General features: G+C 39.9%; 1 protein-coding gene across 1 annotated transcript in view; it reads left to right on the top strand.

The window, feature by feature from the left end:
- Window positions 1-2468: 2468 nt before the first annotated feature.
- Window positions 2469-19717, top strand: part of LOC139744370 (uncharacterized) — a 35839-nt gene continuing 18590 nt past the window's right edge. The window contains exons 1-2 of the mRNA XM_071654811.1: window positions 2469-3149; window positions 12979-13049. Of these exons, the coding sequence (XP_071510912.1) occupies window positions 2469-3149; window positions 12979-13049 (752 nt within the window). The remainder of the gene's footprint in view (window positions 3150-12978; window positions 13050-19717) is intronic.

Below are 19717 nucleotides of genomic sequence, written 5' to 3'. Positions count from 1 at the left end.
CACTATCACTGTCAATTCACAAACCAATATCAGAGAATATAGAACTATGAGCTTTTGGCTTTGGTGAATACACTTTCATTTAGTCATTTGTCTGTCTGTCTTTTGACCATGCAAGGGACCAGTGTGGTTTTGAGAAGGGGAAAGGATTGCTTTTTAATCTGAAGGTACTGGTTCAAATCCCTGATTCTTCCATTCTTGGACAAGGTGTTGTATATACCCACAACATCCCTCTCTCATGTGTTTACATGATAACTTAGTCCTAGGGATATACCAATAATGACTTTCCCTGATATAGGACAATTATCATCGTCATATCACGCAAGACGGATGGGAATACGTCTAATAATGTCATCAATTTCTGTTCTATTGAGAATGAAACATATACTACCCGGGATTACTATTTGCAATTATCAATTCTGGATTACACCTGAATCATTTGGCTAACAAGCAATATCAATATCTTGTGATGACATTAATAGATATGGAAAGTAATACTTATCTATCATTTTTATTTAAATACAGTAATATTCACATTTTCATTATAAGCCCTACTGATGGAAAAAGTGGGCGTTTTCAGTTATCAATGCTGAAACGATTAATGTGACAAAAACTAAAGATACGGCAAAATGAAAAATAAGATAATAAATTGCCCCCATGATTCTCTGGAGGCTGAACAGAAAGGCTTGCTTCATCATTATTTGACAGATCTGAGATGATTGCTGGCCCGTCGGATTTCGTGAGGAATTTTGTATTCCAAGAATTCAATGATGTAATTCTTTTGAAATCATTCACCTAGTGACAAGTACTTCCTCACAGTCGAATGAAAGATGGAAGCATTTTATTGTTAGTGTTGCTAGTGGAATAGGAAATGCAGTGTCTTGCTTTCGTAGTTGATTTAGTTGTTCTGGCAACTCCAATGTATAAGCACCCAGCAAGTATCGCCGCGCTCTAAGTATCTTCCCCTTGCACAATGCACATCAGCTCGAGTCAAATAATCGAATTGGAAAGCGAGCGATTAGCGGGGAAAACAAAGGGCATTGCAGCGGAAATCGATTGAGTTCTAAAAGTGGGGCTGCGTCCATCAAAAGCGATGAAAAGATTCGTCCAGCGCCGCTTTACCGCTGATGTCACGCCCGCCTGAATGGAAGGCCACTTGAAGAAGACACCCTCGGTGTCGTCAATGACACTTGACTTGCCGTGCTTAAAAATAGAAAATGCACCTTGCCGATCAGAACCCGGTGATATTCGGAACTGAACAGTCATTGTTTCCTAGCTGCAATTTTCGGTCAAAATGCTAATTTCTTCGTATCCGTAAGAGTTCATATTCGTCCGAAATTTCCAGTATAATCACTATTCACGAGTTTATATATCACGGTCTGACATGATTTTAAAAAGGTTATTGACATTAGTGGCAGATAATCATTCATGTTAAAGCTGAACTTTCGTCTCATTGACGATTGATACCATGACTCTTTCGATAATAATTCATCTTACGGTATGCTTCAAATTTTTGTAGCAAGTTATACAGCTGTGCTGCTGTTTTAACAACTATCTAAATTTTACAATGTTCATACTTTAACTGACCGTTTTATGACACAGTAATCAATGTCCTGTCTTATTCTATTTCTGTGTAAATGGTCATCGCTTCAACATACATCATCAATTATTTCCGCTGCCATTGAGGCATTTGGGTTACCATGGCCACGGGAGATTCACGTTAATCTTTAACCTACCTATACACGCGGTTATCCACTAATCCCTTACTATCTGGTGTGCAATCGTGACTTGCTGATATCGATACAAGCAAATCGTCTGCAAAACATGTAATCAATAATGCGGAATAAAGGCGCATTTTGTAGTGGGTCGGGGGAACAATGTCACAATCTGTTTAAAGCGATATAAGCAGCGAGGCATTAAACTTAATGCTGTCCCTTCAACGCCTGACTTACATGAGCATGCGTCGCCAGGACAACTTGATAAGCTTTGAGAAGCATTTTGGGACATAATTTTGGACATCATCACTTCAAAATGACTCTAAACTTTTGATCTGTCATTTCATCATCTCTTCACTGTTTTTGTGAATTTTTAGCGGAAGTCTTGAGTGATATTCGGTGTGAAGCGACCTGGGATTGAAGTTTCGTCAACAGAATGCCTAATCAATGCCTAGCGTGAATGATGGCGCAGTGCAGGGATTTGCGTGTCGAAGAGTGGAGGAGTCGTAAGAAGTTGTGATAATGCTGTGGATGTTATGATATTGCTTTCGATCACATCGTTATGGGAATATCAAATCATCGTTTTGTTTCTATGAATACTAGAGTGTTTTGATCGTGACTACCTCTAAATGGCATTACTGGCATTTGGTGAATGATGTTCCATCGAATCGTGTGTAATCTATTCGTGTTTATTAGAAACGTACCAAAAATTTATAATCGTCATTGCGCGTGGCTTGCACACATTCAACGGCAAGAATGGAGCAACCAGGGAGTGTAAGTGGGGACCCGACACAAATGGAAGTCGAACGCAGTACAGACTCAAGAAATCAAGGAGTGGCAAGTTTCTTCGCCCGATCCAAAGTGGCTCCCCTCCCAAACCTCACTAAAGACCTGACGTCGAAATTTCTTGTCACCGGCTCAGGGGAAAATGGCGGTGGCACGCGAGGTCTTGCTGGCCGCGGGTTCGGCTTGGCTCGACGTCGTGCTAGCAGTTTCAAGCTGGTGCCCGATTTGATGCCGAACATCAACGAAAACAACTCGGTCTCGGACACCTCCCAGACGACCAGTCATCATCATGCCGAGGCACGGAAGTGTAGATTGAAGTCGATTGATTCGGAAACGATTACGAGTGAAGAGGATGAAGAAATCTGGAAGGCGTTCACCAAGTCGAGACGCGCTGCACGTCGTCGGACCAGCAATAGCCGAGATGGGCGAGGAGGAGGAGAGAGACCGAGTGATGCCGAGCTCCCACCCAACAGGAAGCTGATGAGGAGGCGGAGTACGAGGTTCAGCCTGGGACAGCTCGGTCTCGATGAGGTCGAAGGGTCGTCGGTTCCGAGTTTCAGCCGGAGGTTGTCCGTCAGAGACAGAATGTCGGAATGGAGGAGGATCAGCTTTCTTGTTCAGCAGCAAGAGGAAATGAAGAAGAGAGCTAAGGTATTCCAAATCCGGAAATATGCACTAAATAATTTTGACACGTGTTTCTATAGAACATCAGATGCTACTTGTGTCCGAGTTTTGATGCAACTATGGAGCCCAACCGATGAGTTTGACACAATGCCTTAACACTATACAACAAGGTCAAATGATGTACATAGTCTTGACATATTAAGAGCAATTGATTCAATGAGTCTTTTTTTTTTTGCTCCTGAGACAATTGCTCCCATGAATTATTTGCACGCTAAGCCAACATTATTTCTCCAACGTTTTTCTCTCTTAAGTCGATGTATGGCAATTTGTCATTCAGTTGCAACATTATTTATCAACCCGCAAACATAATACTACCCATAATCCTAATCTTCAAATCAAACTATAAAAACCCCAAAACCTTATCACAACCCTGACCCTAAGTCCTTGGAGAAAAAATCGGAACAATTAGTGTCGCAGGAGCAAATGTCGCGTCATCGAGTAAATAGATATAATTGAAGATTATTTTCACAGGTCATTTAATGCCATAATAGTATGCCATTTGCAATCACACGAAAGAGTTTCTTATCATCGCAGAATGCCTTCTTCACAGTAAATTTCAACACGGAGATTATAATCCCAAATCTTTCTTCTTCGATTCTCACATTTGTAGTCATTGTGACTCGATACTAAAGCAAAGCCATTTGACAGTCATAGCACTCTCTATAGGCAACCATCGTATCGTTCATACAAGTTGCAAACTCATACATATCATTATGCATTCTGTGATGCAAAAACAAAACAAAACAACAAAACAAGAAAAAGGACAGCTGGTGTACAATGACATTGATATTTGGACACTGTTTAAACTTTGTGTGGTTATTATGTCGATAAAGCAATTATAGATCGAACTTTCTATGACATTTTCAAGATGCTAATTGAGCAGTTGCCACCCAGAATAAAATCTCGATATGCATAAAATACTCCTGCATTAATCAACAGAGCCTTCGCAAAACGTAGGCGACTACATGCCTTCTCATATTCGACATAGTGCCTATATCAAGTCACAGTATAATGAAAAAGCACTTGACTTGCATCTCTCCGAAGGCCAGGGAAATAATGATACCCTTAACATATATGTCAGTATCAAGTTAAAGGAATGTGTACTTTTCATAAAATTGATTTTTAAATGACTTTCTCTATGTTTCTCTAAATTCTTACCCCACTGTGACATTGCAATTTGTTGTAGTCTTCTTATCAAACCATGACGGCAATTGGATTTAACTCTAAATCATAAAATGTCGTGACTTTTATACAGATAATCCGACTTTCATCAAACTTCACTAATGTGTACTACTGATAATTCTGCATTTACTGATTCCATATTTACACTTGAGGTTAAATCTTCCTTAAATACCGTATCTCATAAGCACTACCTATAGGACTGACTTGCACTGTGTAATCAGATGCTTTTGAACTCGGTAATGTTGAGAACCAGTAGCATCTGTAATGTTGTAGTAGAGGTCAGTGGTATCGAGTCTTAGTTAGTTAGTTAGTTAGTTAAGGCACTACCAAAGAAAATTTTCTCCTCCCCACCACTGGGGAAAATCTCTTTGGGCACTACACACCAATGTTGGTGGTACGGCTTTCATGGATGGCGACCTCTACGTTGGGATAAAAAGTTGATGTATTTGTTGTCACTACCGTGCACGAAACAACAAAATGTTTCAAGGAACGGTGAGTGCTCGATCGATTTGGATTTGAGATCCTTACAGTACTCTCACGCAACGAAAATTGATGCGTACTAAAGGTTGTGGTTTCACTTTGTTTTAGTCCAGCTTTGATAAGAATAAAACTTTTGGTTATTTCAAACTGCGGCATGTCCTCTGATAACAGTACTTATACATAGGCCTACCATCATGACCATACACAGCGTCTGCTGTTGTATTATGTTGGTTAAAAAAAAATCCAAAGACAACAAGAATAACATAGCGCCATGTGATTGATTTCTACGGGTCTGCGCGCTTCAAAATAGATTTTCGTTAGTAGTATCAGAGGGGTCACCAATAGATAAAAAACCCAATTGATTATCAGTTTAGATAAATCTAAGACCTTCTAAGTGTAACGGTTTTAGAACATCCCGCGGTCTCCAAAACTGATTAAGAATGTTCACGAATGCTAAAGAAAACGCCTAAATGAAAAGAAAAAATTGACTGCATTAACGCAGGGCCTACTCTAAAGAAAAAGCACTCCTTCCTGAAATGAGCTCTCCTATTTTCATTACACTGACGTCAGATGCCCAATTCTACCCTATGCAAGCATAAACAAAAAAGCAAAACAAACAAACAAACAAACAAACAAACAAAAACAAGGAAAAAAACACAGTTTGCCTTGGAATGTTTGCACTAGGAAGGATTGGAACTCAGCTTTAATATCATATATACACCATTTAACAAATTAAGAGCCTAGGCCACTAACACCATCCTGTTACCATTGTCGATGCATTTTTAATCATAGCCTACCACACTGACACCCACCTTATAAGGGCTCCTTGTACATGACGCATAGTAAGGTCATGAGTACATGATGTGAGAATCTATAGCTACAATCTACTCCGAGGAGTTGAGGCTTAGGGCCTATGTCTCGAGGCATTAATCTGAGTCAAAAATAACCGATGGGGGTGTTGTCATGAGCACGACCAGCAGGGTTCCGTCGGGAAAAGAGGTAAACCAGAAGAGAGTGTTGCAATGAAGCAATCTGTATTATCCACTTATCAAGTTCCACCCCTTAAAAAGGGGTTTACATCCGACATTTCCTTTCAAAGGATTAAGTAAATATGTCTGCTCATGATTAAATCAGCAGGAAGAGATGTTAACTCTATCCCCTTCGAAATTCTGATCTCTTCTTATGCTTTCTCCATTACGGTTTAAAGTCAATGGGTTGGCATTACACAAATATAAATATTAAAAAAAAAACAGAAGAAGAAGAGGAATTGTCTGCGCACTGCCAAGGAGGACAATGAAATCCGACTGCCATTATCATGTTGTTTCTGTATAATATGGTCTCCACAGCTTTGAAATTCCTCCGTAACGTTTGTGAAGCATGCCTTCTGCTTTTCACACCAGATTGCCTCGTTATAACCTTCTTCTAGAAATAGTGCCATAATCCTCCGGAGCTGGGGTACGAGACAAAAAAGAGATGGCAGCGAAGTGCTCAAATCAGGGGGACGAATCGAGCGTTCTTTGGTAGTATTTGGGAATAGTTTCATTGTTGACTGGCTTTGGGGGTCCGATTAGTAAACACGAGGTTAGATTTGTGTGCAAATCCCCACTTTCCTTTGTCCCCTCATCGGTTGATCTCTTTTATCAGATTTCTTCTTTTTTTTCCGTCGGGAACGTACCGTTATTCGTCTCTCAAAATGCTCGTTTCTTTTCACAAACTCCTTGTTTAATGTGATCGCACGACGACGATTTCTCTGCTTCTCTGCCTTCTACTGTCTGTCTGACGTTGAGTTATATCAAAGGTTTAAAGGGTCAACGCATTGTTATTGATAAGTGACATTCAACGTCGTGATAGCGTTTCACTTATTCACTCACTTTCTATGTCTCGTCCTTGTTGCTATAATCAATACACATGATTCAAGCGTAAAATATGCTTGATATTGAAACTCTGCCATTACTTGTAGAAGTCTGATACACATTTTGTACTTACAAGTATTCTTTGCAGCACTGTTCCGTCGATCGCGTTGATAAGGCGGACGAACATTGAAACATGCAATGCATGGCAACAATACCACACATTAAGACTTCCTCTCAAATTGATCCTATTCTATTTGAAAAATGGGCATCATTGTCAGCACACGACGCGGCATTGAATTACAATGTACAGCGAGTGCAATCTCACCAGTTCCAGGTCATGGGTTAATTACGATAGCAACCGGAAAATCGATTTGAACGGGACTTGGGGTGAATACGGGAGACGTCGAAAAACATTCATTTTCTGTGCACCTTTGGAATAACATTATCAGTCACAGTCGAGTGTCAGGAGAAGTTTCCAACAATTGCGGTTAAGTGGTAAAAAGGCTTAAGAGATTAAACCTAAAGCGAGAGGAATTCCAATGGTAGGATGAAAAAAAAATCAATTAATCAGTAGCTGTTGATTGGTATGAAGGCACCTGTGCATCAACCCTAAGACGTGGACATTATTTTTAGACTCATGTGGTTAATATACAGGTGTTGTGCCACAGACAAGTAATGATTTTCCATCTCCACTCGACTTTCGCTTAGTTTGGAGTTACAGAGTTGTTGATTGGATAGCTACTCTTATCAATTCTGTGTATGACCGATCCATTTTGATGAATTTCCTAACAGACTAAAGGCGAAGGGTGGCGAAAGTGTACGTCTAGATAGACACATAAATGCATTGATGAACGATGCACCAACAGTATCACAAGTAGCACTTGAATGTTATACATCATGCATATTGTTATCATACAATTCTTCATTCAGTCAGACATTTATTTCTGCTTCTACTGACAATGCAATGACAATACAATAGCATAAATGTACGGATCGTAAGGAGCGCATTCGAATCTGAATTGATTTGATCTTTTAGAAGACCGCCATCTTGATAATTGCCAAGTTATAGCAGTAACGATAAATTAGCTATAAAGATATAAATATTCTTTTTCTGAAGTAGCAGTAAAAAACCTAGAACATGTGGTGATATATCTTCTTTAACAATTCGCCTCATTCCCTCTCGATTTTTTTTTTTTTTGGAATTATGATGATATCTCGGTGAAAGACAGAACGTGTTCACTGGTATTTCGCTTTCCCTCTAACTTGACATCTCTACCCCCCCCCCCCCAATCTATGACAGACATTATGTAGGCCTATTCATCTTGTTACGTACACAATCCCAAGACAGAGTTACCGGGACGATTAGTTGTAGCTCCATGATTAAAGCCTGAAATCAAGTAATTGATGTGACTTTCTAAACAAGGGCGGTGAGTTGGCTCAGTCGGTAGCGCGTCTGCCTCACGATCACGCGGCCCGGGTTCGAACCCGAGTCTGGACTGAGCAATGTTGTGTGTAAACATACCGTCCCCTCTAGCAAGAGGCAAAACACTCTGTCCCTCGGATAGGACATAAAATGGAGGTCCCGTGTATGAGAGAGTCACAGCTCATGCACGTAAAAGATCCCGCTTCATTCATTCATCGAAAAGAGCAGGGTGTCTAACCCGGTGAAGTGGTCCCACCCCACATCCAACTGGACCCCATGGAAGACCAGCTTAGTGTAGCTGAATATGGGCTATCCAGCCATCTTCACAGATGGAAATGAACAACAACAACAACTTCCCTCATAGTGAAAAAAAAAACCGCTGCATTCTCCCAGCCGTACAGGATGAGAGAAGGAATTACTTTGGTATTGTACACGAAGTTACTCCGTTTGTCCAGAGTTCATCAAAGTGCAAGTCAGTCGGTGTTAGTAGTTCTCTATGGCGACGTACTGACAAACGACCGGGAAAAAAGTCTTCAATTTTGAGCTTTGTGATATTTGATAACATCAGCAAAAGAATAGAATCGCATTTCAATGAAGGGAATAAAAAGCACCACAGCCAAGGAACGCTAACAGGGGGTTATTTTCGTCACCATACGAAATTTTATTCCTCCCTATTCCTAAAATCGTCCAAAGTCCATGGCAGCTCTTTGATCAACTTTGGAGAACAATTTATTCTACAGCGAAGTTGTTCTGCGACATTGAGTTTGGTTAAAAGCGGTTTCCCCCTCACGGAGTCAGCGAACCGACGCGAAGAGGTCGACTCTCGGTAGAGACCGCACAAATAGCGTTGAGTGTTGTTCAGTTACAGAGCTGAGGGGATCGGCGACAACATCACTGGAGTTGGTCCGCGTGTGCAGGTGTGTTGACGCCGCGGCTCTCTTGCTCTTTTAGGTGTCTGCGATCATCGTCAACCGACGCGTTCGCTTTATGAACTCCACTTGTGGACATGATATATTATGGTTATGATTCATTATGCTCGTGATGGATCCTGTCAGGTGTATGACATTTCTTCAGATACCTTGAGACTGGATTCGCGAGGGAGGTATTGTCGCTGAGTGATGGTAATAATACAGCGCTTGCAAATCTCTGCTTAACTCACCGACATCAGAAATACTACACTGGAGGATCAGTGTGGGGGATGCATGGGAGCCCACAATTGAAATCAATCAATTCACTAAGAATACCTGTCAAGTTTCCACGGCATATTTCCTGCGGACACAAGGTTGAAAATTTCGAGAGAAAGATCTTGTGCTGTCATTGACCATTTTGAATATCATAAATGCATATTATTTCTCGCGATGGTAGCTAAAGCTAGGTTAATGAACTTATTTTGAACCGGAACTTTTGAACATGCTGACCAAAGGAGCAAGGTGCAAGGACAACTAAATTCAACCTCTTCTTCTCTGCGTGCAATGTCCATAATCCTCCATTAAACATAATGATATGACGGATGTTTTGCAGTAATCTTCTTCCACAGACGTTTTTATCTAATCGGTTGTTCGAGGACGTGAGTTCACTCCGACACCTGTGGCCATTGTACTGTGACACCAGCTATCTGGAAGGATAATGTTTCACATACAGTGACAAGATGATAATAGAAGGATCTGTGATTAGGTGTTGCTAAGATAATCGGCTCCGGGGGAGCTTCTGCCTCCCTCTCCCAAATGCGAATGGGAAGTCAGTGGGGATATTACGAAGTTAATTTCTGCGACTTTGACATTTGACTACATTAACCTAGCAGCTGTCGGACTCCAGGAGAATGGAGCTCGGCGTCTTGACATCGTACCGTGTAATAGCTTCACTGGACAATGATACCTGGACACTGAAACCGTGACTGTTGCTTTAATTTGTCTTTCACATGGCACTAGACGATTGAGGCTTTCCCCCTCTTTCGTCATTTGATATCTGGGAACACGAATTTCAGGTGATGACATTGGAATGAGTTTGGAAGATAGCGTTTGACTTGGATAGGTACACCGCTAACCAAACCTCATCGTCATAAGAGTTGAATAGACGTCAAGCATCAAGAAGTTCTGAACAGCATGATGAGTTCAGGTGTATCGCCATCCGACTCCTTCGGTAAACGCCCCGGCACAATGCCTCCCAGTACATCGGGCAGTGGTTCGAAGCCCCTGCATCAGCTTCATCACCAGAACAGCCAACATCATGGTCGACATATAACACGCAATCGACGTCGAGCTCGTGCTAGAGATCTCCGCGGTCTTCTCGGTGTTCAAAGCAGCGAGCCGACCACGCCAGATTCTGGCGAAATCCATCATCAGTGGTGTCGTAGGTCCGCGTCGCCGTTCAATGTAAGTTCCTCTAATCTCAGAAACATCTCCAGAATTCGCGATGGTATTTTCGTCTCTGTGTTTGGTCAGATTTTACACTATAACACGCAGTACTTAGCTGCTCTAGGGTCATATTTCCATGGACATCATCTTCCCTACGTCAATACCAGCAGCCAGTGACTGCCTCAACGAAAATAGAATACTGATATTATTTCTGTTTCCTAAAACGAAAACAAGCAGACAAACAAACAAACAAACAAACAAAACGAAGACCCTATTATCACTTACACTTACACATTAACTGCTTTTATCAAATATTTACACGCACTGCTCATGACAATACTAAATTCTTGCTTAATCGATGAATTACCATGTACATTTCCGCGAAGCGTTACACAGTAGAGCGGGTAAGGTGCTAAACTAACAAGATCCATGCAGAGTGAACAGCCGGAGACAATTACAGTATTGTGACACGTACTTATAAAAACTGAATGTTGATTTCAAGTCATTCTTCTTCCTTGATAGCGATAGAAATGTTAGAAATGTCGTGCAACCCAATCATCTGTTTACCATGATGGTGAGGTTAGGAGCCACTCTAACAATTAAAAGAAGAGCGAGATTCTTGATATTGGTTACCATACTAGTATTAGATTATGATGATCAAATTTCTGGTTGACGTATCAGGCTGAAGTTAGAGAGACCCGGGGATATTCACACAGGAACAATCAGAAAGTGGTGGTTCATAGATGATGATTAAGTGTGTAAAGCTTATTATAAAGAGAGTGGCACATCTTTGCCCCACCTCTCAACGCAAACCTTCTTAGTCCTTCTACAGCCAACACAACTTTTCAGTGCAATAAATTTTATGGTATTTTGATGAAATTGATACCTCACTTTTAACAGGAACTCAGCATTATTAACATTGCTAATTGATCAAATGAGCGCAATTCCACGAAATGCACAATTTTGAACAAATAGAGCAACTCGAGTAGTCGATGACTTATAGCTATCATAACAGATTTGTTTTTTCAATATTTTCCTCTGTCTTTATTCTCATTCTCCTCATTCTGTCTTATGAATGGTGGGATGTTTAACAAATTATGACGTCAGCGACATGGATAATGATACCGTTTAACACGTGCTGCAGTTTCTACAATCCTTATGTCACGTACGTAGGCCTATATTCCTAACCTTTCTTCCACGTCGAAAGTGACACCTTCTTTCCACTACTACAATTCGCTACTATGGAAGTCTCTCAATTCCTAGCAAGTTGTATAAGAGACTGATCCGATAGCTATTTATAAAATGTGCTGTCGTGAGTTAAAGCGTTCAATGGAAATTATTTGATACAGCTCTGATGATTATCGAAGCATGTTAACATCAGTTAGTGACATTAAAACTTGCCTACTGTCTTCTGTTCAAGATCAATAAGTGCGTTTACGTATAAGAGACGCAAGATTACCATTGCGAGTGTTTTCTTCTGACTTTTCCGCTCGATACTGTCTCGAACAAAGATACCCTCTAGCCAGTGGCTTTCTGAAGGTAATCATTGATTTCGTGGAGACCTCCTTCGCACCATCTGTCTTGAATTAAGTGTTGGGAATCCTTGAGAGCCTAAAGACAACGACCAGATAAAGAAAGTTTTTGTTTCTAGATTCACGACTGAAATGAGCCGTGCTATCGGTATCGATATTCGTCCAGACTGATATCTCCAGCGATCGATACGGGGGGAGGGGGGTTCTGATATATCTGATTCCAGATTCCTGCATCCTGTTGGTTTGCCTGTTTAATAGACTTATCAAACAGGAGCTGCCCTGTCAGAACAGAGCGTTTAAACCCCTTGAAGCGAAACTTGCTGGATGGGAGATTAACGAGAGAGGAGAATCAAATCAAATCAATATGGCATCTTAGCCAATAAAGGACTAGTTGGAAGACATCCCATGATAATTCAGATGTAATTGTGTGGAATCAATTCACTCATAAAAAACATGCAAAGCAATTCCAGGGAAATCCATTGTGTGCATGGATGGAAGATTACAAGAGGCGAGAATCTTAGTTGAAATCCTTGACACGCTTTTCAAAGTTTTAGCTGTCCCAATGGCACAGGAGCAACTCCCTGCTGATTACCATGCACCACTTAAGGGGCGTTGAAACTATAATCAAAGACTAAGCGCTTACTGAATTAGGCCTGTGCACGGTAAAAACTGAATGCAGAATTTTTTTTTTTTTCAAAATAATCGGTAATGATTAACTATTACAATTTTGTGACGACCATTAATTTTGATGAAAATCAAAATACATGTAGACCAACTGCATAAACGGATAATCTAGCTCAGACCCGGACGGATCTCCTCTCGTATTACGCACTAATGAGGATATCTAAGTGTGTCTTGTATACCTACTGTAATGTTCTTTCATTCTAGCAGAGTGTAATATGCCTTGATTGCCTGTACTTACGACATAGGGTTTGAACACAATCATTGTTTTTCTCTTCGTTGCTATGACAGGCACGCAAGCGGTTCATCCACGCAGCCAAGATGGTCATCATTCTGAACAGAGTCTACAAGATCATCTTCAAGTGAGTCTTATGTCATGCCTCAAATTCTCGAAACATTTCATTCTTAATCTTGATAGGAGAAATGCAGGCATTCAATTACATAATACTTGTTCTAAGTTTTGTCACTCCTGTCGTTCATTACAGACTAGGATGTTCATTTGGAAAACTCACAATTGTGTTTTATTCGTATACATCCATTCAGACCATTGTCGAAATAACTTGCAAATAGCAAGGATACGCTTCCGTTGTATAAGAATAATGTTAACCAAGATAAACTAATTAGCCATCTTTCCATGTTACCTTATGATACAAGAAGTTACACTAACTCTCCTAGTACCAGGCATATAGGGCCTCCTATGTTGGTCCTTCTCTGGAGTTAACCGTTAGCTCATGTCAGGAAGAAAAAATGGATAGTGACCGTGTAGCCTTCACCTCTACGATGTCCTGGTGACATCCGCCATCGTGATTTTCTTCTAAAGCTTGCAATTGTTATCGATGTCTTAGGCCCATCAAAAAGAGGAATCTTTCGGAACAACTTGACTTAAGGTAGGAGTCCTTTGATGTCAGATGTCGGAATAAAAGGCTTTTTCTTCTAACATTTTTCCCGCATGTTAAAGAGAACTGCGTTATGATTTCAGTGAGCTGGATGAATGGTGGCTTAATGGCTCTGCTCAAGCAATTAACCTTTATCATATTCAGCATATCTGTGACGTTTTTGTTTTTTGTGTCGAATTGAAATCATGATGATTGTGATATTATGGTGTCAATGCATGGATATAACTTGGTGATGGTGCTAATTTTGGGGGAATATGAAGGATAACTAGTGGTGATGGAGGTACATTAATGTGCAGAACTATAAGTAAGGTTCGTATACCGTCAATCAACAAGGGTTTGAGGTCACAGAATTTGTTGGGATGCCGAAAAAAAAGTGGCATCCATTGCGAATTCTCTGTTGATGGCCTTATGCTTCGGAAGTCTTTTGATTCATACTTGCTTCCCACATACAACATCAGCATTTTTGTTTGCCATTCAAAACTATCATAATGTTTATTTGAACATTGCCTCGAAAGACTGGCATGTTGGGTTTGGTTCTTGCATGCATCTTTAACTAACAATGATATCAATCCTTGACGGCAAGCATTTAATCATCTGGCAACTGTTTTGATGGTATAAACGGCCGAAGAATACCCGCGTGCCGTTCGAGTTGAAGTGATTCAAATTTTGTCGTTGCTGTTGTTGTCTCCCATTCATTGTCGGTAGGTATGTGTTTCCATGTGAAGAAAACCGCTGAAATCAGGACAATAAAAATCCATAGATCTCCCCGCCTTCTGTCCTCGCAGAAAGCCTCGGTTAGACTGCATTGCAATGCATCATTATTGACGAAAAAAGAACGACAAAGATCGATGTCGGAAGGTGCGAGCTTAGCTGTCTCGCACGTCCTGAGAACATTCATGAATAAGTAATGTTCAGTTCCCGCCTTGAAGGACATGGACGATGAACATAGGAACACTCCCCCATTAAACATCAGCCTATGCGCACCACAGATTTAATGCATTTACTAGGTGCCCAGCATCGCGTGGCTTCGAATTTACTTGTCACTACATCATAGTCCTTGTACTAAATTATCCTCAGTACAGCGCATACTACGCTCTAGTATGGTTGCATTTTACTGTCCAGAGCTTTGCAAATTTATGTAAATGATTGCAAAATTTTACGATTGAAAAGAGAATACTGGAGAGATGTAATGGGAGTGCGCAGAGTTTGCACATGCTATGTAGCGAGAATATTCGTAGCTGGGTTGGGGTTGACAGACCGCAGTCATTCCAAGAGCCCAACCGGGGTCATCGCTGCACCTGGCTGAAATCCCTCCCACAGACTCTGACCTTTGACTTCGATTATTGAATGTTCCCAACAAATGTCGCATGCAGTCACCCATGCACTACAACTTTGAACATGAGGCATAAAATTTGAGATGTTTGATTATTGACTCCCCTAAGAATCTTTTGAAGTTTGTGTTGTTCATTATACCGACAAGGGAATATATCTTGAAAGTAATATCAAAATGATATATATTTGCCATACCTGGATCAGAGGATCTAGTAACATAAATCAAAAGTATTATGATGATTCAAATGCTCTAGGATGTAAAATACTAACCTAACTCTACTCGAAGAATGGTGTAGAGGCCTATAACTATTGATTAGAACTTTCTCAAAATATAACATCCTATGGTGTCGAGATGTTTAAATCTAAAAATTGTCCTTACACTTTAAAAAGAAAAAAAATGTTTCCGTGTCCATAGTTCAGACAATCTCCTAAAAAGGTTTTCGATTGTGGAATTTTTTTTCAATGGGAGTAAAACTTGCTGTCAGAAATGTTAAGAGAGCATGATTTATGCGCTTGTGACTTTACAGTGATAAGATTCCAGTAACAGGCCTACAGTTACCAGTTTGCTATATTGATATATTTCCAAGTTGTAATGATTTCTCACCAACTGGAGCAATGTAAATTTCATAGTTCATTACTTTAGATAGGCTTTCGAAAAAAATGTCATAACAATTTAGTTCAAAGGCTCCAAACAGCATATTGAATACGTAATTCACATAGACCAGCATGCATCCATCATATATATATATATATATATATATATATATATATATGCATAAGATAGAATTTCATGCGCTCCTTTATATTCTTTTTGTTTTTCATTTTTAAGTGATAAAAGATGTATTTTTGTTTAAATGATGTCGGTATGTATGTCTATGTGTAGTAAAGGTAGTGTGAAGTACTTTAAGCACGAATCAGCAGATGAAGTATAACCCGGCCTCCCTTCAGTACTCATGATAAAATGGGAAAAGTACTCAGAATATTACCGAACTACATGACAGATCATAAAAACGCACATATCTTTGTCAAACGGGGTCCATGTGTTCCGATGAAATAACCCCTGTTTCACCTTCCCACCTCCGCCGAGGTGGACCAGGTGAAACCCGACCGGTAGGCTGTCTCGTCGAGCACGTAGCACTGTTCGATCTCCCGAAGGAGATGGTGAGCGTGTCGTTGAGGGTATTGTCTTTCCACCCGAAGCCCCTCAAGCCTTCTCTGCTCGTTCACTGAGTCCAGATTATCAAAATCTCGAAGAATGTTGCGTCGGATATCTTATTCCTGACAGACTAAATGATGCTGTAACACTTACATTCAACTTCTTTCATGGCTCCTAGTTCTCACTTCAAGAGTCCTTTTTACCCTTTTCGTTTCCATCAAAATCATCTTCTCTCTTCATTTCATTCTGCATTTTCCCATTTTGTCTCTTTCTGTCTTCTACTTTCATGTTCTTTTGCTCCTTCTTGTTTTCCTTCCTTCCTTTTGTCTGTCTTTCTTTCTTTATTCTTTTTCTTCCTCTCGGACAATTTGTCCTCCTCGTGCGGCTTCGCCGTTTTAATAAATTTCCTTTCTTCCGTCAGATGATGTTAAATTTCTTAAGTCCAAGTTAAGTCCAAGTTCCATCGATATACTTCGACCCTTCCTTCTCTGCTCGTTAGTGGATTCCTCCCCCCCCCCCCCCCAAACTTCGGGGTCCCATTGTCCTAGTTTATATCAGCTCTCGACCTACAACTGCCGAGCCTATGGCAAGCCTTTTTTACATTTAAAGTTAATTTCTGATATCACAAATTCCATTTTGTGATATCATAAAATCAAATTTTTGATATCAAGAATTCAATTTATGATATCAAGAATCAAATTTGTGATATCACAAATTCCCGTAAGTGTAGCACATGAACTTAATTTGTGATATCAAGAAATCGAATTTGTGATATCACAAAATTCAATCTTGATATCACAAATTCAATTTGTGATATCAGAAATTCGAATTAGTGATATCTAAAATTCAATTTGAGATATCACTAAATGAATTTGTGATATCAGAAATTCGAATTCTTGATATCAAAAATAGGTTTCACGTGAAAAACCAATGGTGATTCGTGATATCACAAAATTATTTTTTGATATCACAAATTCGAATTTGTGATATCACGAAATAAATTTGTGATATCACTAATTTGAATTTGTGATATCAACAATTCTTATTTGTGATATCACAAATGCGAATTTCTGATATCACAAATTCTATTTTGTGATATCACGAATTGAATTATTGATATCACAAAATCGAATTTGTGATATCAGTAATTCACAGGGAATTCGAGCGTTAGTTTTGCGCTGAAATTCAACTGTGAATTCGAGCGTTAGTTGAGCGCAGAAATACACGGGGAATTCGAGCGTTAGTTCAGTGCAGTAAATCCCTGTGAATTCGAGCGTTAGTTGAGCGCAGAAATACAAAGTGAATTCGAGCGTTAGTTTTGCGCTGAAAATCAACTGTGAATTCGAGTGTTAGTTGAGCGCAGAAATACAAAGTGAATTCGAGCGTTAGTTTTGCGTTGAAATTCAACTGAATTCGAGCGTTAGTTGAGCGCAGAAATACACAGGGATTTCGAGCGTTAGTTCAGTGCAGTAAATCCCTGTGAATTCGAGCGTTATTTGAGCGCAGAAATACAAAGTGAATTCGAGCGTTAGTTTTGCGCTGAAATTCAACTGTGAATTCGAGCGTTAGTTGAGCGCAGAAATACACAGGGATTTCGAGCGTTAGTTCAGTGCAGAAAATCGCTGTGAATTCGAGCATTAGTTTAGCGCAGAAATACAAAGTGAATTCGAGCGTTAGTTTTGCGCTGAAATTCACCTGTTAATTCGAGCGTTAGTTGAGCGCTGAAATACACAGGGAGTTCGAACGTCAGTTCAGTGCAGAAAATCGCTGTGAATTCGAGCATTCGTTTAGCGCAGAAATACAAAGGGAATTCAATAGTTAGTTTTGCCCTGGAATTCAACTGTGAATTCGAGCGGTTTTTTTTTTTCTTTTTTAGCGCAGAATACACAGGGAATTGGAACATTACTTTTGAGCTGATGTTCAGATGGAAGGTATATTATACTGCTATTTTTTTTTTTAGAACAATGTTCAAAATACAAACTATATATGAGAGATTTACACATCCATCATTCCCTAAATGATCATCAAGGTATATTCGCTGAATTATTGATACAAATCAATTATTGTTTTGCAACATGTTATCATGAATTCAATGATACTATGTTCACTTAGGGCATACTATTTTAATTCATCGTTTTGGTCCTCAAATTGTCATCTATTACTACATTATTGTTAATCATTATACATCCCCCCCCCTATTTTTTTTATGTGGTAATCCCCTTTATATACAGTAAGACTCTTCCACCAAATCGATGATAATTATGTGTGGTTTTATGTGTATGTGTGTTATAAAAGCATACCATGTGTTTGTATTGCGGAGGACCGACCGAGTGCAATCACCCCTCTGGTCTGTGTATGTCAGCAGCGGAGAATAAGATAGAGAGACTGTGAGTCATGCAGGGTGCGAGAGGGAGTCGTAAACTTGTCAAATGTCCACCACTGGTGTCGGCTGGTGGTCACATAAAGCAACGTGTTTCTCCTAAAGACATTTTCTCACTCCTCAAAATCAGTCCTCCAGAACAAAGGGGTGTATCCCTTAAGACCAATAGTGTTGGGTGTACAGTTTGCCTGCCCCAATATGTTTATGATTTTGTAAAATAATTATTTTAAAGTGTAATTATATAGGCAAGTTTATTCAAGAACCAAAACCGGGGAGAACAAAACTGGAATGCACAAGCCCAAAAGTCTTCAGACCAGATCAAGAAGAGTGAAGATATCCAGATCTTATGAGGATTTTATGTAGCAGTATGCATGGCAAACAAACAGTTAGAATTTGTAGTAAGAAAAAAGCAGTGGTACGAAGGACTTCAATTTTGTTAATCTGCGCAATGAGAAATCTCTCTTATTAACTCGGAGGAGTAACAGGGGGAGGTCGGGAGAGAGTATCTTTCACATGACAGAGTAAAGAGAAACGCAAACAAAAGTTGTAAGTCAACCAGTCTCTGCCAAATCAGTGGCGAGAAATGGAGAAAAATAAGAATATAATAATGACTTTGAAGTAATTGACAACATATCAATAATGGCATTTTAGATATGTTGCTAAACGATTTATTTTCATCGATTCTTTTAAAATCAATTCCTAATCACTTTAAATGAAGACGAGTTGCCAAAACTCTTCATTTAGGGTTTTTTTGTAACTATCGTTATATACTATGTAAAGATAACACCTGAAATTCCATAGGAATATCTGCGCTAAACAAATGCTCGAATTCACAGTGTATGTCTGCGCTCAACTAACGCTCGAATTCATAGTTGAATTTCAGCGCAAAACTAATGCTCGAATTCCTTGTGTATTTCTGCGCTCAACTAACGCTCGAATTCACAGTTGGATTTCAGCGCAAAACTAATGCTCGAATTCGCTGTGTATTTCTGCGCTCAACTAACGCTCGAATTCACAGTTGAATTTCAGCGCAAAACTAATGCTCGAATTCGCTGTGTGTTTCTGCGCTCAACTAACGCTCGAATTCACAGCTGAATTTCAGCGCAAAACTAATGCTCGAATTCGCTGTGTATTTCTGCGCTCAACTAACGCTCGAATTCACAGTTGAATTTCAGCGCAAAACTAATGCTCGAATTCCGTGTGTATTTCTGCGCTCAACTAACGCTCAAATTCAAGTTGGTTTTCTGCACTGAACTAAAGCTCGAA

Source organism: Diadema antillarum, unplaced genomic scaffold (genome assembly GCF_040938485.1).
Source record: "Diadema antillarum isolate AM-2024a unplaced genomic scaffold, OU_Dant_1.0 seq00001165_RagTag, whole genome shotgun sequence".
Taxonomy (NCBI): Eukaryota; Metazoa; Echinodermata; class Echinoidea; order Diadematoida; family Diadematidae; genus Diadema; species Diadema antillarum.
This window is presented reverse-complemented; position numbering and strand designations above follow the sequence as displayed.